At 45.9% G+C, this 24725-nt stretch overlaps 1 protein-coding gene across 7 annotated transcripts in view; it reads left to right on the top strand.

The window, feature by feature from the left end:
- The window catches only part of LOC118774279 (teneurin-4-like), a 185787-nt gene extending 161978 nt beyond the window's left edge, over positions 1-23809 (top strand). For all 7 annotated transcript variants that reach the window (XM_036523508.1, XM_036523510.1, XM_036523511.1 and 4 more), the window contains 6 exons: positions 437-609; positions 2428-2663; positions 9733-10029; positions 11646-13260; positions 16861-17003; positions 22193-23809. In XM_036523508.1, the coding sequence (XP_036379401.1) occupies positions 437-609; positions 2428-2663; positions 9733-10029; positions 11646-13260; positions 16861-17003; positions 22193-22951 (3223 nt within the window). In that variant the 3' untranslated portion in view covers positions 22952-23809. The remainder of the gene's footprint in view (positions 1-436; positions 610-2427; positions 2664-9732; positions 10030-11645; positions 13261-16860; positions 17004-22192) is intronic.
- The last annotated feature ends 916 nt before the right edge of the window (positions 23810-24725 follow it).

The following is a 24725-nucleotide window of genomic DNA, read 5'->3' as shown; positions in this document are numbered from 1 at the left end:
ACTGACTATAATTTTTTTTAACAAACGCCTGGAGCACCTCCCTGCTGCTCTGTGATTCAGAGAGAGAGCATAGCAATGGGTTGGACATATGGAATGCTATTTACAAATTGAAACATAGCATTAAATTGCTGCATAGCAGAATTAAGCTGACTGTTGTTACAGAGCTATTTTTTTTCAAAGCCAGCTATTTTTACCACGCATGAATATGCTGTGTATGTGTTTTGCGTTAGTAAACAGTCGTCAGCACCAGTTGTAGAGAAAAATGTAAACGTAGGTTATGCTTAAATGTCATCATTTTTAAAAATTGTATTTCTCTCAAAGCAAAGCAGAAAGTGAAAATGGATCAGCCATTGAATTACCCCCAAACAGGAAGTAGAAGGTCCCCTCAAAATGCTCTCTCCAGTCCTCACCTTTCCCCCTTCGCTTATCCTCTCAGGTACGATGGCTACGGCCGGCTCACGAATGTCACCTACCCCACGGGACGGGTGAGCAGCCTCCGCACAAACTCGGACAGCTCTGTAAGGGTGCAGACAGAAACCGCCCACAAGGAGGACCTTACCATCTCGACCAACCTGTCAGCTTCCGGAACCTTTTACACTCTCATGCAGGGTAAGTGATTTTGGAGCGTTTTGCAATGGCAAAAATGCTTACTAAATTCATCTCACTGAGGTCAAAGCCATGGGAGTGTGCAAATGTACAAAATACAGCCTCAGATCGCTGATTTGACTGGTTTTATCATAGAGAATCAGATTTTGTGCATTTTATAATGATAATATACAGCTATAGGGCAGAATTAGGATTTTCTGAATAAGATAGATGTCTTAGCAGGCTCTGTGATTGAGGTCAGGCCCTGATGTTGTGTTTGCCCTCTGTACCACGCCACGTTCACATCCTGTTTTGCTTCCTCATTGATTACCAATGAATTGCTTTGAACTCTCCAGCCCTGGAGCCTTAAAGAGACAGTGGAGGGCTGTTTTTTTCCTTCTCCCAGAAGCGTTTCCATTTGAGAAACCACCTATCCCCCCAATGTGGACATTACTCTTGGGTGAGAGCCATCCCTAAGGGGGACAGTGACAGCCTGGGCGGCCTCACTGGACAGGCAGGAGACACGCTCACCTGGTCTCGATGGCGTCGCACCAGACTCGTGTGTCCGTTTACGCGGTCAGACAGCAAACACATTCGCGATGTCACTCTGTGATGTGAGAGCCGACCTTTGTGACCATCTCCCAGTGGCCTGTCTGCTTCTCAGCATCAGTTCGTTAGCCCGACCCTCGACCCCTCAGGAGGCCAAGCGAAAAGCAAATTTAGGCGGTTCATTAAGATGGAACATTGATCCAAACACAATCGATCGAGGGCCCCAAGCTCGGTCGCATGGCTTGCTTTGTGCTGCGCCTCCCGTTTGGAGTGAACATGAACGTTATCGTTTAACATCTTGTTTGTGTTGTGTCCAAAGAAGCAGTCCGCTTTTTCAAATGGCACGTGCACACACAGTTAATGTCATCGCGAGTATATGTGCATGAATGTGGTACAATAAAATCCCCCTGATCAGCACAATTTTAGCTTACTTTGGGCAAACAGCATGGCAGAAGCGGAACCTCGGAGGGCACTGCCTATTGCCTGAAGTGGCCATCTGACAGGGACGGAAAGAGGCCAGGGGCTCCGCAAGGTCACCCGGCTCGCCCTGTCCTTCCTGAGCCTGGAAGCCCGCAGCCAGGGGGAATTCGAGCGCTCGCTGGAGTCTCTCTGACAGAGAGAGCCTGAACGGCTCATTAATCACGGACGCCCTGGCGTAAGATGACTCCAAACTCTGCCTCCATTTGCCAGAGCGCTCGGCGCAAGCTGTTGTGAGAAGAGGAGCGGCCCTGGGTTTTTTCGCGAGATCCTCACCCGTGCCTCTCTCTCTCCTCGCTTCCAACCCAGCTGTCGGGAGGATCGCGGTCCCCCGTCCATACGCGCCTGTGTCTATGCATGCAGTCTGGTTTTCAAAAGTGCGCGCGATCAAGTAATTAGCTTCCTCTCTGGTGACTCATTACTCACAACAGCCCTTAACCCCCTGGGTCCCATTGACCCACCGGTGGGTCAGACAGGTTTAATATTAGTATTAGTAATATTAGTATTAATATCTCAGCGACTGCACAAGCTACAGTGTTGGTTCAAGTATCCCCTGAATCTGTCATTTCCACTGATTACAGATATCTAAACCAGCAGGGTACAGCGACAGCCAGGTCCCAGACATTACTATGGAGACAGACATGTTCAGTGGAGCTTACTTTTTCTTGCTTTTCTGGAAAGTGGTGCTGCCTTATTTCTTTGCACTACATTTACACTTTACACTAAACATTTCACTTCTGTGTAACACAAAACATGCTATTTTGTCTGTGTGTGTGTTTGTGTGTGTGCGTGTGTGACCCCCCCCCCGACACACAGATCAAGTACGGAACAGCTACTACATTGGCCTGGACGGCTCCCTGCGGCTAGTGCTGGCCAACGGCATGGAGGTGTCCCTGCACACGGAGCCCCACCTGCTGGCCGGTACGGTGAACCCCACTGTCAGCAAGCGCAACGTCACCCTACCCATCGACAACGGCCTCAACCTGGTGGAGTGGAGGCAGCGCAAGGAGCAGGCCCGGGGCCAGGTCACCGTGTTCGGCCGCCGGCTACGGGTGAGTCCGTCCCCCTGGCCCCGCCTTAACCGCCTCAGAAAAACGTCCGGCTGTGTGAGCGGATGACACATCTGTGTGGGGGAAAAAGCACAAGCTCAAGCTGTTCAGGGGGCTCTGGGTAGTGAAAAAACGGCATTTAACTGGGCACTTCAGACCCACACTCCCACGCGGGCCGCCTCTGGCCCGTGCGCCCACTCAGAGGCCCCCGTGCTCACGGCCACGTTACTAAGTGACCGCATTTGAGGCCGCCGCTAAAGGCAGGAAAAACAATTACGTGGGATTCAAGTAGCCACTATGGGTCAAACTCACAATTAAGAGCCAGGCTGTTTGTTTTTTTTTTTTTTTTTCCCCCAGAGCTGATATCACTGTTTCACCTGCTGTCTGTAACCAGTGCTGGTGAGCTGGCAACAACAGACCTAGCTTCAGTGTTGCGTACATCCTGTGTGCATGTGCATTGGGTATGTTCTCTCATGCCTGCGGGATAACTCACATATGATGCTAGAGATAGGAAGACAAAGGTCACCACGGGTAGATTTACAGCATCACGCAATACAGACAGACACTGTAGTGCACACAGAGGGTGCTAAAGATACACAAACACTCACACTCACACACATACACTGACACTCACGCCCTCATTGCGCTTTAGCTTTAATGTAGGGGAGGCGGTGCAGCTGGAAAGTGGCTCTCTTCCACTGTGGGCATTCACCACCGAGGAGGTAGCACTTAAAGTCTCTGAGTTAACTAATGGCCGCTGGGTTTAGTAACACACACTGGAGCTGTTCCGCCCTCCCCATCGGCCTGGCCCTGGGGTGGTGCATGGCGTCTGTGTGTGTGCTACCTTCTCTCTGCACCATGTAATTATGTCTTGATTATGCTCTTCAGAGCTCAGCGGGTGCACCAGTGCCGCCTGTCCAGCAGGGGGACAAATTGGGTTTTATTTTCCACCGTTGTTTTGCAGGGTCTAAGCCCTCGACCGCCACCGGCACCCCTTTGGTGTGAATTAATTGACGATTGTGGCGCTGTGTTTTTGCATATGCCCTGATCTGGAGGAAAGGCCTGCGTTTTGCTTTGTTTTGTACAGGCACGGCCAAAACCTCTCCTTCAGGCCTGCTGTGCTGTCGGGTTTACACTTACTTTTCAATGCATACGTACAGTACACCTGGTGCACCAGGTGAGCTGAAATACTGTCCTCATAATGACCTCAATTAAATTATTAAGAGCTGAGGCTGAGCTAAAATTAAAAATATATTGTGTTCCCCCAGGCCTGGGACTGCCCATACTTACCCCACTGCTGGTTTCTGAAGGGTGATTTTCATCTACCCGCACGTGTATATTCACACCTAGTCCAGGGCAATGGAAGTACACAGTGTGGACCATAACCCATGGGAAGCGTATATAGGCAAAAGGGGAGAGGCCTTTCATACTCACATGCGATGATTTTTTTTTTTTTTTCCTGGGGTTTTATTTGTGGCGCAAAGCTTGCACAAATGTCAAAGCAATCACAGTGCCTCATGAGTGCCTTCTCACTACAATGCATTTCAACTGTCAGTCCTCTTCAGGGGAGCAGTGAGAAGTCTCTTTCGTTACATTTACACTTTGTCATTTCGTAGACATTTGTCATTTGCTTATCCAGAGCAGCCTATATAAGAGTAACAAGAGCGCATCTAATGAAGTGGCAGGAAGCTGCACATACAGAGCACAGTCTTCTGCCGCCGCTCTTCGGAGGGGGTGTTTTCCATTTACCTACACCCCTATTTTCCCACCTGGATGTAAGCACTGGATTGACTTTTGTTAAGCTGCTTTTAAAAAGGGGGGGGGGGGGGGGGGGGGGCAGTACCTCTTTGTGGCCAAACACTCTGTGGTCCGGTGGTCCAGAGATCCAAGAAATGTGTTGCGATTTGGGATTCCAATGGCAAAGCCGGTCCCTCATGAAACGTAACCGAAACAATCAATCTGTGTGACCTAGTTGGCAAGTGGATCAAATAAAATGGCCTTTACAGCCACGGCACCAGTTCAGAATTGCAAATCCTCTACACTTACTAATGGAATATAAAGCCAAGAGGACCTATTTGTGACTTGAATGGCAACTGGGGCCCAGATTCAATCTCAGCTCAGTGTACACATTGCAGGCGGTGCCAAAAATCACCGTTAATGACATGCATTAAAAAACATTACACCAGAAGAATAAAACATATCCCAATAATTGTTTTAGCCTTGGTTAAAGAACCAAAGAACATTTGGATGTTTCCATTTTGAAATTTGTTTAAATGAAATTTGGCCCCGTTTTGTTTTGTTTTGGTTTTTCCTGCTCTCTGTGAGGTGAGGCGATCATTAGGTGTCTAAGCTGAGAGAGGCTGGTAGTGGCACTGTGGCAGGCTGAAGCAGAGCTAATTGGGAGGTGCCACTTTGTCTGTCATTGGTTGTTCATTTAATAGCCCTCTCGTCTCTCTGGAAGCAAAAGCCTCTAATGCATGTAGCAGACAGTGGCCCCAGGGGTGGGATGGGAAATGGGGTCATCCTAATGGCCAGAACAGAGGGATGAGGAGCTGGAATCCCTGCCAAGGGACTGAGTCATTGGGTGACCTTGAGAGGGTGTCAAGTGGTGTCTGTGTGTGGGGCCGGGTGTGTGTGTGTGTGTGTACCTTCCTGTACGTGTGTCCATGCAGTTGTTTGTGCTTATATGTGTTCACGTGAGTGGGTGTGTGTGTGTCTGTATGCGTGTCCGTGTGTGAGTGTGTGTGCGTGCGCATACATATACATGGGTGGTCATGCATACCTGCGGGTGAGTATGTGTGCGCATGTGTACCATATCCTGCAGCTAAACGAATCATTGCCAAGCCTCAGCACAGCAGCTTTAGCTTCAAGCGTAGGTTGGTCTGGCCTTTGCAGGGCAGCCGAGCTTCCTGTGATTGGTTGCACCAGGGTATGAAAATATTGTGTCTCTGTGGAAACTAGTCTCTTGTCAGACTTAACAGTAAAGGGATCGGCTTCCTGTGCTCTCTCGGCTGCCATCCGCTCAGTTGGGCTGCCAATCAAACTGGCATCTGCCTCTTTTAAATCATATGCACTGAGGGTGACGATAATGAAAGAACACTGACAAATTGACATCTGTCATGCGGCTTGCATTATCAGGCTTTCGAGACCGAATGGCTGGCCCCAGCATTTTATTTCTGTCATTTTTTCTTTCTCTGTCTCTTTCTTTTTCCTTTCCATCTTCCTTCCACTTTATTATTTCTCTCCCTGTATCTCTTCCTTGTTTTCCTTCTTACAGCATTGTGTGATTTTTGTTCATATTTTGCCATTATTGTCCACAGGCGTTTGAGGGCCACTAAATGCATCTTTCAGATGTGCCTCGCCTGATATGATAGTGAAACATGATTTTCACAGTGTTTGACTTCTCACAGCACTCACTCATTCCTCTCACACTGGGTGCAAATATCAGTTTGTAAGCAGTGTATTTATTCAGTCTTGGTCCCCGGCCATGCACAAATGTGGCTGTCACTAAGAACAGTTTCTGCATAACGACTTTGAGCATTAACTTGGGTCTGGTGCATTTCAGGGTCATCGTCTCTAGATGGGCTCAGCTTAAAGTCGCTATCCATTTGGTCTGAAAGCTTTGCCTGCACTTGCTACTGTTAAAAAAGTACTGTTTTGTAGGCAGAAATATTACCTGCGCTCATGTGACAATATTCTGCTCAGGTAGACAGCATCATGCAAGTCGTGAGACAGCCGTGCGTGTGTCTATGGATGCCTGTGTCTTTATGCATGCAGGGAAAATCCTACACTGAGCAAATAAGATATTACTATTCTTGGAAGCAGCGGGAACACATTTCACATAAAAATATCATAAATCCAGGCCACATGCTGGACATTAAACACAGAAGTTTAAATATTTACTGATAGGAGATGTAAAATAGGCAAGGATTTATTAAAATGAACACCATTAGACATGTGGGGATTAGTGAATAAATTATGACAGCATGAATAATTAATGTGCTAGTGACGATAAGACTTTTCCTCAGCAAAATAAATCTTGGTTAAACCATTGAAGATGCTTTAATGATTATCTAATGTTTGTATCGGCTTCTGCTGAATGTTAAAAAGGCAAGTGTTTCTGTGTCATTAATACCGGTCAAAGCTTTGGCAGGGTAGTGTGGAACTAATTCAACTTTGAAGATGCCTGCGTTTCTGTTCCTCGATAGCGTTTGACTGGACGGGAGTGGCAAACTTCAGAAGAGCGTTTTGATTGCTTTGATGAATGTAAATATGGTAGCAGTTTGTTGGAATATTGCTGCAGTGGGACCCCCCCCCCCCTCAATCTCTACGCCTGTTGTGTTTAAATGCCATATTAAAAATCTTAGTTTGGGATTCTGACGTCACATGAAATCAGGTTCTGTCTATCGGAATCGGTACCTCCTAGGGTTAAGGTCAGGGTCAGGTTTAGGGTTTGGGGTTGAATTAGGGTTTGAACTTGGATTAAGTTTAGGATGAGGATCAGAGGTGGGGTTAGGATTTAGGTTAAGGATAAGGTGACCCCTTTAGGGATAGTAGAAAGAATGATGTAACTCACATGGGAGAGCATGTAAACAAGTATCCCAATGTGCTGAAAGCCAAAGAGAAGCAAATCTGACAGGTGGAACCAAATCTGCAGCAACCCCTGCCCCTGGTGGGCCAGGACCTTACCTTGGAAGGAGTTTTTCCACACTGTTGGGTCTGTGTTGAACCAGAATGCAGCATATAACTGTCCTCCATTTCCACAGGTCTCCTTCTATCCTGTGGCCCAGAAGTGTCTTCCTGTCATTTTAGTCAACCAGACTACCATTTAAGAGACAAAAAGAAACGGTCCACTAGGAGTACTCTGTCTGTATTCAGCGTTCTCAGATCACCTAAGGGGGTTATGTTTAAATGTGTATAGGCTGTTCTGATGGGAACCGCGATATGAGCTTCACTGCAAAGCTAACACCTGGGCTCAAAAGCAATAATGACAGCGAAAGCAGTCCTCATAAAATGCCTGTTTTTCAGCTATCACAAAATATTATTTAAATCATAGAATATTTGTTTCTGCAATGTTATGGCAGTGTTTTTGTTTATATAGGCATAAAGAATAACCTTAAAACTGATTAAACTCAAAGACCAGCAATCATATGAGGGGCTATCCTCATCCTCCAGCCTTAAATGACCTCTGTTGGATCACGTTCACTTTTCTTTGTAGTGACTCAGACAGAGCTTTTTTCTTTGTTTGTTTTGAATGTGAAGAAAGGTGCCAAAGCCTGAGAGAGAACTTAAAATGGCCACAACCACAGCAATGAATGTGCTGTGTGGTTCCTTCCTTGGCCTCCAATGGAAAGGAGTGAGACGGGGATCTCTACCCCCTTAGTCTCACCCCCAGGGGGGATTTTCCTCTTGCTAATGAACTAGTTAATGAACTAGGTGCCTTCAGTGTAAAATAATCCCCTCAATTAGGTATTAGTGACATTAATTGGCCCCAGTGTAATTACTGCTTTACAGACAGGAGCCTCCTCCTCCCCTTGAACGTGGCTCTGAAAGGGAGTGCCAGATCCTGCTCGTAAGCGGCTTGCTCATCCCCATGCCACTGGAAGGAAGCCAGAGACAGCCAGAAAATCCCCTTTTCTAAGACTTGGTTGCACCGAGCAGTGGGCTGAGAGAGCCGAACCGATTAATCAACCTTAACAGATTACTGGTGCTGACACGAAGGAGCAGCATGGGGAGCAAATCAGCCAGGAGTTTTAATTAGAGCTCACCACATCCGTCCGCATCCCCCCGCCTCCCCTCCCCCGACTAGGGCACACTGCAGATAGTGACCTTCTAGGGCAGTGGGTAGAGACGGATTTGGTTGTCGCATTGGTGCGTTTCGGAAGACTGCGGTTGTTGACTTTTCTCCAGACTGGTTTTCTGTTTCTGAGCGTGGGAGTGTGGAAAAGAACACTACAGGCTGTTCTCTGAGAAAAGATCACTGGATTACTTAAGTGGATAACCTTACAAATATAATTTAACATTTACATATCGCCAAAGCTTTAATCAGTTTGAGGTGTGGGCTAAAAGGCAAGAGTTACTTGGAAATGTAACTCTGGGACCATACAAACTGAATTCACAGGTCTGTTTAAAAATAAATGACTTTCCCTGCTTTTTTATATTCTCATAGAACCAAACTAGGCAATTTTGAGAAGTTAGTTATGGCTGTCAGTCTAGGTTTTTTGTTTAAATCTGTTATTTCTTGGTAACATTGTGATGCAGTTATAATGGCAGAATAATTAGTAGGAACATTAATAACATCACATTTAAGATGTTTGAGTTATCAGCCTAAACATTACTGAAAAATGACATACAAAAAACACTTTTTTTTTCAGAGAAAATCAAAATTACAATATAAAATCAAGCAACATACAAATTCCTATAAAAAGTAGATCAATTTCTGATTGAAGCTTTAGATAATTGATTGGTTGAGCATAGTCACTGATAAGGGCAGCACCTCGGGTCTGCTCACACCAAACGTCTAGGTCACCCGGTTCCTCGTGTATTACAATCAAGTTAAACCCCTGCGACCAACCATGGGCTGTCACTCAAGCAGCGTTCACAGGCCTCCACTGCTGTGGCACTAAAGTAGAATCGATTTTTCTCCTTCTCAATTTACAACAACAGCTAAGTGAGAAGAAAAGTCATCTTCATTTGATAATGCTTCTCCAGAGGTGCTGGGGCTTATTTCATCACATTCCCACTTGCTGTTTGGGCTCTTTCTGAATAGACTTGTTTTCCCCTTGTGAAGAGAAAGAGACTGTATTTCTCCTCACCCCATTCCAGGAAATAAAATGCTTTTAATTACATATAGTGTTTCCTGTGTTCCTGTGGTGTGCTCTATTTATTCTTTCATTTATTTCTTCGTTGGAGATATGAATTATTTCACGCTGAAGAGCACTAACTTGACATGCTTTCATGCGCCATGTTTTCTTCCTGCAGCATTATATGTAGTGTTTCCTCAGTCCTCGCTCTGTTCTTCTGTTCATTGCAACTGGTTGTGGCGTCTTCTTATTTGTTCATCGTTCGGCAGGTGCACAACAGGAACCTGCTGTCGCTGGACTTCGACCGCATCACCCGGACGGAGAAAGTCTACGACGACCACAGGAAGTTCACCCTGCGCATCCACTACGACCAGGCCGGCAGGCCCACGCTGTGGGCGCCGAGCAGCCGGCTCAATGGCGTCAACGTCACCTACTCCCCTGGCGGGCACGTGGCCGGCATCCAGAGGGGCACCATGTCCGTGCGCATGGAGTACGACCAGAACGGCAGGATCGTCTCCCAGATATTTGCAGACGGCAAGTCTTGGAGCTACACCTACTTAGAGAAGGTAAAGGTGGTCCCCCAATTATCTCCCAGCAGCATTTGGCACAAGGCCACTGCCTTTCAGCTGCCCGCCTCAAATTTGTTCAGCTATTAATGAAAGATTAAAAAAATATGGGGGGGACTGTGTTCGTCTCTCTTTCATGTGCAATTTGAAAGGGGAAAAACTCTTAAAACAGAGATCAAGCCTCTGACTCCCTTTTTCAGGATCGACTTTTCACCTCTCTGTCTGTCCCTGATTTTTATTCCTCGTCTGCCTGTTCCATCCAGAGACATCTGTGAGAATGTCATCAAACGCCATCTGACACACACTCCCAGGATTAGACAGTTGCAACAGACAGGTTGACAGCGTGTTTTTTTTTTTTTTTTCCAGAGCTGCACTAATCGGTAGAAAGCAGAAAAATGTCACTTACCACCAACTAATGAAGGCGCACATCTCTCTGGGAATGAAATGGCTGTGATGTGCACATGTTATTATTTAAGTGTTAAAAGACAATGGTTTGCCTTCCTTACAATTTTAGTAAGTAGGAACCTTCACTGTCAGGCGCAACATGTAGTAGAAGGCGTATCGCTTTTATTTTCAAAATCACAAAATAACCTCCTCACCTCCTCTAAACAACTTTCCTACTCTTATTATCACCAAAATCATTTTTTTGTTTTGTTTTTTTTTCCAAGCCATTAGGTGTAGATTAGACAGGCTTTCTAGGGAAGGATGTGTTCACTCATACCTCTTTTGGCACTACAGCAGTAGTAAAAAGCAACACTGTCTTCTTGTATTTGTGCACATATTTGTATTACTTCCTCATCACATACTGACTTAAATGTACAAGAGCTGACTAAGTTATGCACACATCTATTTTAACTATGTGCTTCTAGCAGGACTTTCAACTCTGATTTGTCGTTAACACACACTGGTAAATGTTTAGATGCGTTGTGGAACTGCGGACACACTCAAGATCTAATATAAAACAATGCCTTTTCTATGTTACAGACAATAATAACTCTAAGACCATTGATAATAGTTGAAGTACTTTTCCTATTATGTTACAGTTAAAAAATAAGATACTTTTTGAAAATTTGCTCTGATGTAAGACACATTGTGCACCAAGGTCACCAAGTCACATTTTATTCTTAAACCCTTATTCAGGAAAATGTCACCAAGGTGCACAGTGATCTTGAGCAAGGACATGCTTTCTCTGTTACTGGAAAGGATGCCATTTTCTTCCACTGAAAAATCATCACTGAAACGTCTAAAAAAACTGTATATTTTGGAATGCTTCACAGAACTGCATACTTGCGTTGTTGCTCAAAAGTTTCTGAATATTGATTACCATATATATCCCAAAATGGTGTTGAATCGCATAGTATGAACACCCCTCTTCAGAACTAGCATTTAGCTCATCTACTGTTGACTCCTGAAGGACTCTTTGGCCAAAGGTTAAGCTCTCAGTATTGTCATGTGAGTGGAACACATTTATACGTGCTATGCTTGTATGACTGACTGACCATAGAAAAGAGTGTGGAATCTTTAAGTATTCATGAATGTGCAGGATGCTACAGAATTTCCATGTGTGTAAAGAGGCTGTGTTCTTCCCCCTCTCCCTCTCTCCCATCCGCCTGCAGTCCATGGTGCTGCTGCTCTACAGCCAGAGACAGTACATCTTCGAGTTTGACAAGAATGACCGGCTGTCCTCCGTGACCATGCCCAACGTGGCACGGCAGACCCTGGAGACGACGCGCTCCATCGGGTACTACAGGAACACATACAGGCCGCCGGAGGGCAACGCCTCGATGCTGCAGGACTTCAGCGAGGATGGCCAGCTGTTGCGCACCACCTACCTGGGCACCGGCCGCCGCATCGTCTACAAGTACGGCAAGCTGTCCAAGCTGCTGGAGATCCTGTATGACACCACGCGCGTGGCCTTCTCCTACGATGAGACGGCGGGCATGCTTAAGACCGTAAACCTGCAGAACGAGGGCTTCACCTGCACCATCCGGTACCGGCAGATCGGCCCACTCATCGACCGGCAGATCTTTCGCTTCAGCGAGGAGGGCATGGTGAACGCCCGCTTCGACTACAACTACGACAACAGCTTCCGGGTCACCAGCATGCAGGCCGTCATCAATGAGACGCCGCTGCCCATCGACCTCTACCGCTATGACGACGTGTCTGGCAAGACAGAGCAGTTCGGCAAGTTCGGTGTCATCTACTATGACATCAACCAGATCATCACCACCGCTGTCATGACGCATACTAAGCACTTTGACGCCTACGGCCGCGTCAAGGAGGTGCAGTACGAGATCTTCCGCTCGCTCATGTACTGGATGATGGTGCAGTACGACAACATGGGCCGGGTGGTGGGGAAGGAGCTGAAGGTGGGGCCATATGCCAACACCACCCGCTATTCCTATGAGTATGACGCCGACGGACAGCTGCAGACAGTCTCCGTCAACGACAAGCCCCTGTGGCGGTACAGCTACGACCTGAATGGCAACCTCCACCTTCTCAGCCCTGGCAACAGTGCCCGCCTTACCCCGCTCCGCTACGACCTGCGGGACCGCATCACCAGGCTCGGTGACATCCAGTACCGCATGGATGAGGATGGCTTTCTGAAGCAGAGGGGCAATGAGTACTTTGAGTACAACTCCGCTGGCCTGCTCATCAAGGCCTACAACAGGGTGGCCGGCTGGAGCTTGCGGTACCGCTACGACGGCCTGGGGAGGAGGGTGTCCAGCAAGAGCAGCTACGGCCACCACCTGCAGTTCTTCTACGCGGACCTGTCCAGCCCGACCCGGGTGACACACATGTACAACCACTCCAGCTCGGAGATCACCTCGCTCTACTATGACCTGCAGGGCCACCTCTTCGCCATGGAGCTCAGCAGTGGGGAGGAGTTCTACGTGGCGTGCGACAACATCGGCACACCGCTAGCAGTCTTCAGCGCGACGGGCCTGATGATCAAACAGATTCTGCACACGGCCTATGGCGAGGTCTACCTAGACTCCAACCCCAGTTTCCAGCTGATCGTTGGGTACCAGGGCGGCCTCTACGAGCCGCTCACCAAGCTGGTGCACATGGGCCGGAGGGACTACGACGTCCTCGCCGGCCGCTGGACCACCCCGGACCACGACGTCTGGGGGCGCCTGAACAGCAACAACATCGTGCCCTTCAATCTCTACATGTTCAAGAGCAACAACCCCGTCAGCAGCAGCCAGGAGACCAAGTGCTACATGACAGGTGAGCTGGCAAATCCAGTGACTGGGACCCCAGCTTGCTGGGTCATCCTGGGTCACTTTTTGCAGTATCATGTTACATGATTTATTGGCTACTCTGGGTGCACTTGCATGCCGCACATTATCATTTTCACAGATGGATAATCCCTGAACCAATTCAGGTTAAACATCTTGCTGAAGGGTTCAAGAACAATGTCACACTGGAATTTGAACCTGCAACTTCTGCTTAGATGAAGGCAGGCTGGTACACAGTTGGGATGTTTGCGTGAAAGCCTGTGATGTGGACATCCAGGTATTGTGGCTTTAGTTGCCATTATTCTTTGAAGAATGACATTGTAGGTCATCAAATATGTCCTGCTCTTCTGAGATTGTACGGGGGTATTCGTGTTGAAAGCACACAAAAATAAGCACAGCATGAAGCAGTGAGTCTTCTGTTGCTCAGCCCTTGACTCCACTTCTGTTATGTCATAATAGAAGGAGGTAAATGGCCACCAGTATTTCCCAACCAAACGCTTGACCACAACAGAGGACCAGCATTGTACCACCTCTTCAACAGCTGGGCGAATATAACTGTATTTTTGCACAAGGAAAAAAAGATCATACAGCGTACATTCTGAGACAAGTGAGGCAGAAACATTAGTTTCACTTCAGTTTTTTCCAAATGCAAAGGCCTTATTATATTTCTAGTAGTTTTACACACCCCGGCGGATGTAATTTATTATACAGTATTTTAAAAATTGATGAGGAACAAGTGTAAGTATGGGGTATGAAAGGACGACGGCTGGCGCCATTAAGAAGTATTCACATTCGTGTCTTGTTTTGATGGATACCTCTACATCTGCAGCTATTCCTCACATCTTGGGACCTGCCTTCCCCTCTCTTTATATGCAGGCAGCGGTGTGTGGTGGCAGCATTTATTACCAAGCTAAACAGTGAGCCGTTAAACTCGGCTCTCCGCCATTACGGCTCTGTCTGGGAGGCTGAATGTTAAGCAGACTTTTAGATATTGTGCTCCACGGCGTCGCACAATGGCCGCCCCGCTCCCCCAATTGTGATTGATGGCGCTGACATTTCCATTCTGTCTTTGCGAATTAAGACGGGGGTATATTCATTGTCCTAAAACAAATGTATTTTTAAAAGGGTTTTGTCTGGTTCCACAATGCAGAATGAAGAGATAGTGACAAAAGTGCGCCATAACTGTTCACCGTCAGTAGCAAATAACTTAAACGTGTCCAAAAGGCTCTTTCGCTGCTGGTGTCTGTGTCAGGAAAGATGGCTCTTTAGTCCCCGACCTCAAACCACCAATGCTTTTTTGGAGCACGTCCGAAAAAGATATAATTTGCCAGGAGCAGTAAGATGTGAAAGATTAAAGTGGAGAGATGCCATAAAACAGATGATCTGTAAAAAGGCTTCTTCCAAATGTCACCTCTGCTCATAAAACAGGGTTTTTAGTGAGGGTGATCGGTCCACCAGCAGGGCATGAAAATACTATGAAAACCATCTCCATTTCGAAAGGTTATTTCCACAGTGTCTTCAGCATTAAGTGAGTTGAATTCAGTTTTGGCAAGGATGTCCTGTAATGACCGTGACATAAGCCTGACTAAGGAGCTATAGATTTGAGCCGTCATTTCTGAGAATGGAGATATGTATTAGGCTACTTACGAAAATTATGAAATCAATACTGAGGCCCGTTTGCTTTGTTCTTTACTCTGCTTTGGAAATCACATCATGTGTTCATCTTTTATTTTCTTATACAAAATGAGTGCAATAAGAACAAAAATGAATTGCAATAAGTCTGGCAGAAGTTGGAATATATAGAAGTTGGAGCTTTTTAAGATGTTAGAAGTCTCATAAGGTTGGCAGATATTATATACCCATACAGTTCAATATATGTAATGTACATCTAACAAATAGATGCAACAATAAGTTACAAAACAAGTTTGAGCTTTCAAGTAATACAGTGATTTCTGGTATAGGTTAAAGTTTCCTTGTGAATGTTCTCAAGATGCTTGCTAAATTGTGGATTGATGACCTCAGTATTAAAGTGAGACTCTCAAGGGCATTGTACTTAGCTTTGTTTATGACCTCATTATGGCTTTTTTTCTGAGTGGAGAAACTGGCCAAAACAGTCAAATATATCAAAGCTGTTTCATGTCAGCTTGTCTTTCGAATCTGCATACTGCACAAATAGCTTTGTTCTGCACAGCGTCTCCTCCAGCAGAGAAAGGTCTTCATCCTCAGCATCCCTATTGACAGCCAATACACAGTGACAAGCCTTCAATATTCTATCATCTGCTTGTTTTCCTTGCTTTGTTATCAGTGACACTGCAGATGGGCATTTGACGGGCTGCTTGCATTTGATATGCATACTCCCTGCCATTTCTGATGCTCCGAAACAAGCCACCCTCGTACCTGTGCCTGACGTCAAACGCCCATCGATGATGGGGGCCAGGTGACAGTCGGTGACAGAACCCCGGCTTCTGATTCATGACTCAATTTCTCCAAAGACTCTCCCTCAGCAGAGGGGAAATAACACCTCTGTAACAGTAGGGAATGAATGCTCTGCAACCCAGGGCCACCAACGGCAAGCTGGTCCCTGGGGTTCCGGAGTCTTGCGCATTACATAGGTCTGTCACCTGCATTAGTTCAGCCTGCTAATTTATCCAATTAAAAGACTCCATTGGGATGAAAAGTGTAATCCTCCCTGGCACAAAACTAGGGTTGCCTACTCTTGTGTGTCACAAAAAAACCCAAAAGAATGAGTCAGAGGCCCAAAACAGAAAGCCTAGGATGATGTACCCTGTTCGGCTCCGTTTTGCTCACAGATATTTAAATCGGGACCGCACGGCATCAAAAGAGCTCAAATTAACTTTTGGGTATTTAAAAAAGTTCAAAGAATAATCCTTTGAATGTGTCATTTGCAATCTAAATTAACAGTACTGTTTATAGCTGGAACTGAACTACAGAGAACTTGTATATGAAAATCCCCCCCATGGTTCTGTGGTTGTGTTGGAAAACCTTTCATAATTTGGAGGCTGATGCAATGGTGCAGTCAGTTGGTATAAAATGCATTTGTGTGTCATGAACCTCTTTAGAGCAGACACTTAGCATGCCTAATATTTGCCTTCTTATGATTATCAGGTAACACTCCTTATGGTAATCAGTAGTATTTGAGTATTTAGTGAGCCATCCAATCTCCAAATGTAAGAAATACATTTTCAGTATATTGTTAAAATATGTAGTATAACATAGAAATTTTGCATGCCTACTTTTACATATATCTTTTTGTATCTGTTATTGAATATATTTTGCAATGAACATAATTTTAACATTTCTATAATTTCTATAATTTATAAATGAAAGTTTATGATAACATATGTGGCATTATAAATCAGGAAGTGTGTGACTCAAAATTTTCTGAAATTAGGCTGTAGATTTTGGCATATGCTGGCAACACATTCCATATAATTTGATGTGTCATTTTTATTATTTTTATGATATATTCCTTGTTCCTAAGGACCTGTAAGGATATTCACCCAATTAGGTATACATGGGTTCCATCACTGACTCAACTCTTCCATTTTGGCTGTGTCGTCTTCTCCAGATGTAAACAGCTGGCTGCTAACGTTCGGGTTCCAGCTGTACAATGTCATCCCGGGGTACCCCAAGCCTGACACGGAGGCGATGGAGCCATCGTATGAGCTCACGCGCACACAGACCAAGACCCAGGAATGGGACAGCAGCAAGGTAACCTGTCTGTACATCTTTCAGTGCTCCCTCCGGTTCGATCTTCATCGGCATCTGCTTGACCCGCTGTGTCCATATTTTCCATAGAGGCCCTGGTAATTACCTCCAACAACGGAGCCGAGTTAGCGTTAAGACTGCTACTGCACTCAGTGCAAAGACTTTCCATTGCTGTCCTGCCGCAAGGGGGCAATCTGCCCAGCTTTCCTCCTGCAACACTTTCTTTAATGGAAAAACTATCAGCTGAGCTGTGGATTAGTACCCTCCCTCCCACCACTGGCCATTGATTTCAGCTCTGTCTTTCAACCCCCCTCCTCCCCTCCACAGTCAAAGAGGCACCGGACGCGACACAATCCCCCTCTCGCCCAGGCCTTTCAGTCAGTTGAATAATAAAGCTGGGTTTGGGTTACAGCACCAGCACTCTGCGGAGCAGGAAGGCAATGACAGCACAACACATCCACTGGCACAGTGACATTCATCCAACCACAAACGGGCAGAGTACTTTTCCAAGGCTGTCTGGGTAATTAAAACACAGAACGGGCCACGCCAGGTCAGGCCTTCTCAGGCCTCAGCCTCCCCAGCTAGGATGGCAGTAATGATGTAGAATGTGATACACAGTGCAGTAAAGCACTCCTTTGTCTTACATTACCCAGCTGCAACTCTCGGTCATTCAGGCAGCCTTCTGCTGCTCGGAAATCTGCAGATGAACAGGTGAACATTTTCATATGAGAAAACATCACAGTGGAACTGAATGTATTATTGGCTTAGTGGGCTCTTGAAATACTGGGTAACAAATAAGCAGTTACGATAGATCAACCACAAAAGCATTTTAGAGGACGTCACCATGACTTGATTTAAAATGAGGTCCATGTACATTCAACAACATTCATTAAAATAATAAAAATTGGAAAAAAAAACTTTAAAATGTTTAAGTCACCTTGCAGCGCTAGAAAAGGAAATTTATTCTCTGTCTCTCTCTGGATGCTTTTAGTGTGATGTACCCTTTTACAGCTCCTGTCATATATATATACAGAGACTCACTTCTACAAAGGTACAGTGCTCATAACTCGTGAGAGGTCATGCTGTTTTATAGAAATAACTGGGAGGCATTTGTGAGCCGCTAAGGAAAGATTGTTTCAGAGGTACAGTTGGTAATTTGTTGAGTAAAAGTACCCTTTCAAAATTAAAATTAGCAGCGTGTTCCCATGTAACAACAGCACTTAATCTTTTAAAGTCCTTGTGGAGCGTTCAGATAACCTTTTTTGGAGGGCATTGCAGTCTTTTTTTTGAATATAATAAACAAGTATTAGGGGTGAATTTAAAGGAAACCACATGCTGTCCTCTGAAACATTAACAGCAGTGTACCATACTCTTACCATTTAACATGTGTATCTGATTGGGGCATGTAATTTTTCATTTCATATACTGATGCAAAAGTAAGAATATTGAAATGAATGCCAGGTCAAAGTGTTCAGCTGGACGTAATAAGCATACACCAAGCCAACAGCTCTTACAAGGTTGATTCTGAATAATCAGGACACCCATAAGCTTCCCTGAGTTAGTACATTAGCTAAGTAGGTGCTCTCATCCAGAGCTGCCTGCAGAGTGTAACCCCCTCACCCCCAATCTCTGCCTCTCCACATGTCTTTCAAATGTTGTCTTCTTAATGAAGAAAAAGACAATGGCCCGCGGTCTCATGTTGTGTCACAAAGCCAGAGACAACCCAGTTCAAAATCAACAATGGCAAACTTCTCCCCCTCCCTGCCGGCTGCTGTGACCTCAGGTGGGGGCATTAACACTGACAGTTTGTCAGGGGGTCGACCTCCTCCCTCCGCAGTGCCGGTAATGACATTTAATGTTTGGTGCTGGTCCTGGTAGTCATTTATTCTACTGAGAGAAGACCCTGTGGTGGTATGTGTGATCAGCAGGATCTGTGTTATTGGGGCAGCTTTTAATATTAAAGGGCTGGAAGAACAAACGGAATAGAAGATGATCGCTGTGCTTATCTGCTGGTGTGTAGTCCCAGGACCAGGCCTTGGAGCGCCTTGCTGCATTCAGGGAGGCATTTGAAGTTGTGTTGTTAGCGTAATGTGTTTCCCCTATTGAAGGAGAAGGTCGTGATGAGGCCACACATTAGCCTTTACTTGCTATGTGCAGTTAAATAAAGTGCATGAAACAATGCACTTAAACAGAAGTTTTAAAGAATTGTATGTAAAAAAAAACATCCATTATGGGAGCATGTAATGGACCATCATATAAAATGAAGCATAAAAAGTGTGCAGATTGAATATTACTATCCAGAAGCCAGCAAGACAAGGGCCATGGCATCCCTGCTGTGATTGCCATTTTACTGATCACAGACCCGTTCACATTGCAGCCCAAATGTTTCCAGAGGAGAGTGGTCGTTAGTCGCTGCTGGCAGGAAGCATGCCTGGTGGCTGCGGTGCGGTAAACGGGCGGTGGGTGAGCCAAGCTTGTCTTGCCACCCAGAAGAGTCTATCTCTCTCTTACACACACACCAGCAGGGCCAGTAGCAGAGAGTAAACCAGCAGAAGGATGGAATTAGAAACCGTCGGAGCCACGCTATGATTTTCTTTTTTTTTTGCCACAGGTTCCTGTCAAGACATTGCCCCCTCTCCAAATTTGTTGTCTCTTGGGCGGCAGGAAGCGCCGCTGTTTACGGTCTCCCTCTCCTGCCGGTGCTTGTTCAGGGTGTTGCCTGGCCGTAGTCTGCATGCTTTTCCCTCATGCCATATTGTCTATTTTTACTGCAGCTCCTCTCTGGGGACGGATCTCTTGTCAAGGAATATTAGAGACAATGATTTTTCTCAGTCCTGCAAACAATACATCCAGGCAAAGCTCAGGTCCCCCCAGAATCATGAAAAAACACTTAACAGCTGGTTTCCTTTTTGCGCTTTCTTCGTTCTGTCTGTGGTTGTCAATCCTTTCCTTTCTGGTTCGTCAATCACACATTTCCCCCATTTCTCAAACGTCATTCTTCTTGTAAATGAATAACAAATTAATGCCTCCCCAACTATTTCCTTTTCTTTAGCAAAGCTTATTTTGTCTTCCTGGCTGATGAATCTTGGAAGAACAAAGAGTAGCAATGGCTAGTGCTCAAAAAGTGAGGCTTCATGAACTCTGTATGTGTAGAGTTACTCTTTGCTGCCAATCACTGATATGAACCAATTAACAGGCTCTCCATATCAAAATATCAATTCAGACAGTCACCGATGGCACATGACAGCTCCAGCCATTTTGGGGTTGTTGAAGTCTCACTGTCCCCTCACTTGCAGTGGCCAAGTTGCCTTTTGGAGTCCAAATAACTACAAATGCTGTATGAAGACCTGTTTGTTGCAGTTACAGTTCAGGTGTCATCTTTGTGATGTTTCAGTTAATTAATGAAAATAAATGCTTCCACACAAAAAGGGTACAGCATTTTGACAGGCTGTTTGAAACATACAGAATGTTGACCGTCTGGCCATGAATTACTGATTTTTTTTTTAAAGTTCCAGCAGGAAGTGGTAATCAGATGGGTGTTTCAGCTCTCTTATTTTTTCAGCATTCGTTTCATGTGAACAGCTGGGAACAGAGGAACACCTTTGTCACAAATTAATCTGTATTGTAAACACGTTGAATTCAGCCGAAGTGCCATTGCTTTAATGAGCTGCCAGTTATTTTGAACATGGGACAATGGGTGTTTATTACGGCTGTAGCAGTCTAGACATGAAATTAATAACAGGCTGGTTACCAAAGGAAAACTTCCACGCATTTATTTATCATCATATGTATCATATCAAAGAAACTCAAACTCAAGCAAGCTGAACGTGAACTCTACTACAGGTTCTTCAAACTAAGCATTAAATGGTCTCTGGTCTATGGTTTGATTTCATAAAATTTAGACTTCAAAGTTGTAGGGAAACTTCAACAAAGTTTGCGATCCATCTGAAAAGCTGTTTACAAGTTTGCTATTTCTTAGCAGACGGTCTTATTCGGAGCGACTTTCATAGGTTACAGTTCTTACGTATAGCTGAATAGTACAAACAGACAAGATTGTTTCATCTTAGTCCGTCGGGGGAAAAACAATGCAATGTCCCTGCAAGTATGTAGACAGATCCATAACCATGTGTCAAATAACAGCGTACATCACAAACATGCAGTGTTCAACATATATGAAACAAACATTTTCTCATTTGAGAATAAGTTGTTCAGCAAAAGCTGGCACAAGAAAATGTGGGGTAACGATGCCCATCCCTCTGCTATAAATGCATTCAGTCCATTTGTCTAATGTGTTACATTAAGCAGCCAGTCCGCAAGTACATGCTCATCGGATAAAAATCACAGATTCATATATAAAATTGATTTGCAGCATTAATCTAAACAGAGATGGATTTCAAGTGGGGATAAAACATACTTTCACACTGAATTTTCTCAGTAGATGCGCAAGCCTTCGGTTAAGTGTGCCAGTGTGCTGTTAACCAGAGATTTCGAGGTCTCGAGCCGGAGGTGTGCAGTTATACCGTACATTCCTGCTTCTTCTTCGCAGTCACATCTCTGAAACTGTATCGCTTCCTTGTGCCACTGTTAAAATGTCACAAGCCTTCGTGCTAGCATGAGCTCAACATTAAGGAAAAAAACTTAGGGTGGCAGACTGCCTCGGCAGTGCCTTTTCAACAGGCTACAGAAATCGGCAGAGTGCATGGCCTGCCCGGCACACAGTCACGCACCTGTCTTAACATAAAAAGAATGGATAATGCTGGGTAGTCAGGACAGAGGAAAATGAAATCGTTTGAAGTGTTAATGAAGCAGCATGATCCTCTCCTTTGAAAGAAACGCAGAGCTGCAGAAACTTTTGGAAGAGAGACAGCTTCCTGCTGTGACTCCTCACACAAGAGCTCTAGCCGGAAACGTAACATACGCCGAGGAAACCGGAGAGTAGGAGTTCGAAATGCTGAGGGGATCGTAGCTGGAGAGCCGACAGAACAGCACGGCTGCTATTTTTGAATCGCTTTATAAGATAAAGATAAGGGATTCCAGCAACAGCTCTCTGTGTATCCTTAATGAATGGTGTTTGACATATGCTAACAAGTGCCCCTTGCACTAGCTGTGTGTGTGTCTGTGTGTGTGTGTGTGTGTGTGTGTGTGTGTGTGATGCTGCTGCTCAGAGAATTACTGGCTGTCTTGTTTTGCAGTCGGTGCTCGGGGTGCAGTGTGAGGTGCAGCGGCAGGTGAAGGCCTTCGTCAAGCTGGAGCGCTTCGGTCAGATCTACAGTGCCAGCGGCGCCGGGTGCCCGCAGTTCCCCAGACACACACTCTTCGCCTCTGGGGGCTCCATCTTTGGGAAGGGGGTGAAGTTCGCCCTCCGTGACGGGCGGGTCACCACCGACATCATCAGCGCGGCCAACGAGGACGGCCGGCGCACGGCGGCGGTGCTCAACGACGCCACCTACCTGCAGGACCTGCACTTCACCATCGGCGGCGTGGACACGCACTTCTTCGTCAAGCCGGGCCCGGCGGAGGCCGACCTGTCCCTCATCGGCATGACGACGGGCCGGCGCACGCTGGAGACGGGCGTCAACGTGACGGTGTCGCAGGTGAACGCGGTGCTGGGCGGCAGGACTAGGCGCATCACCGACATCCAGCTGCAGCACGGCGCGCTCTGCCTCAACACGCGCTACGGCAGCAGCGTGGACGAGGAGAAGGCGCGCGTGCTGGAGCTGGCCCGCCAGCGCGCCGTGGCGCAGGCCTGGGCCCGCGAGCGGCAGAGACTGCGCGAGGGCGAGGACGGCTCGCGTGCCTGGACCGACGGCGAGCGGCAGCAGCTGCTGAGCACCGGCCGGGTGCAGGGCTACGACGGCTACTTCGTGGTGTCGGTGGACCAGTACCCCGAGCTCGCGGACAGCATCAACAACATTCACTTCATGAGACAGAGTGAGATGGGGCGCAGGTGACATGAACACGGCGCGCCCGCCCGCCCGCGCGGCAGACGCCACCGACGGCGGCGGGGACCTCTTGCCAAAGACAGCTGCTCGCGAGGCCACTCCCTCTCTCTGACTCGTGGTCTGCTCATTTTACTTTGCGCTGTGTCGAAATGGAGGGTGCCGGACCTTCTTTTCGTTTTTAGCCTTCCAACGTTTCTTCAAGTATGTCTGCAAAAGAGTGCAACTGGTGACAAACTTTACCGCTCAAAAAGAGTCCCTGCTGGTGGTTATTTGAATAACATGACTCCTAAAGCAATCGTGAAAATGTACTGGGTTATGTAACATAAGGGTTTTTTAACCACTGCAGTAAAGAATGCAGAATGTGAATCACAACTTACTCCATCCTATCCTGTCACCACTCTGCCATGGGGAGAATTCCTCCTTTCCTCTCCTCTTTTTGTACTTGAAAGCCCATTGTCACCATTAACAAAAGAAGGCAAGTACATATTTAATGTTACCCAGACCTGGTCACTTTCGCCATCTTTCTTCTTGTGTCCATCCCCAAGAGGGTTCCTGTGAGTGGTCGTTTCCTGTACGTTTTTTTCCCCTCAAAATAACAATAGCTAAACCTTCACCTATGGCCGCAGTCTAACTCCAAGCTGTGAAGGGCTTGAGTGAATTACTGCATTACCTGAGTTTACATTCATTCTCTCTTTAGACATGATCAAATGGGGTGTCACCTGACCTGCTTGTGAAATATCCTTTCCTTTTTTCTGTCATATTTATTTTATTTTCTTTTGTTTGCTCCCTTTGTGATAGAAAAGAGAGACAATTACTGATGCGTTATTTATACATGTGGTCAATACACAAAGTCTTTGAAATGCAGACTGCTGCCAATCTTGTAAGAAGATACTGTTGACAAAAAATGATTCTGTATAAAAGGACAAAAGGTATTTTACACAAACTGTTTTTAATTTCTATTAATTTGTTTTTTATATATATATGAAATTACAGTATAAGAAATGTGAATTCAGCAGTGTGAACTATTGTCCCTTTTATTGCTAACTGTTGTACTTGAAAAATATTAAAGGGTGTTTCCACATGTGAAATAAAGTATAAACATGTTTGGGAAGCTGTTTTATTAAAAAAAATATATGTGGAATTTTTAGTGTACAGTCAAGCATTCTATCCAATTTAGGCCAGTATTCATAATGTCTGAAGTGTTTGTTTTTTTTGTGTTTTGCTTTACTTTGTTTTTTTTTTAGTAATTTTTGTTTTTGTGGTGTGCTTTACCGAAAGCATCATTCCTCTACATCTGTCTCAGCTCTGAAAGGCAGAGAGCTCTCAGAGCTACAAGGATGGAAGTGCATAAGAAAAGTGCCATGGTACTATAATCTATCCTGACATTTACATGCCTGATTTTTAATGTTTGGCTGCAGGGGTCTCGAGGCCTGTGAGTTGTGCTGCAGCTGGTTTAAACATATGAATAGCCTTAGCCCCCAGGGCTACCTGTGGGTCAGATTCCAAAGTGCTTTGATGCTGAAAAGCAGACGAGGCTTCTCAGCATCTCCCCAGCAAGCTGGATCACACTAGACCTGCAGGTTTGCAGGTTTCGGCCAACTGGCCAGAGGTCCGGCACACGTCCACCCTGGAGCCCCTTCTCCTGGACCTGTGCAGGCCCCTGAATTCCCACAGTGAATGGAAGTGTCCCGCATCGAGCTCTTGTTTTCTTTTTGTTATATGGTTTTACCCCGGGAGCTGTGTGGTAGCTGCCAAATATGGTGATGATGGAAGGGGTCCTCAA

Source organism: Megalops cyprinoides, chromosome 3, assembly GCF_013368585.1.
Source record: "Megalops cyprinoides isolate fMegCyp1 chromosome 3, fMegCyp1.pri, whole genome shotgun sequence".
Classification (NCBI taxonomy): Eukaryota; Metazoa; Chordata; class Actinopteri; order Elopiformes; family Megalopidae; genus Megalops; species Megalops cyprinoides.
Note: the sequence above shows the minus strand (reverse complement) of the source record. Positions and strands in the feature narration are given on the sequence as shown.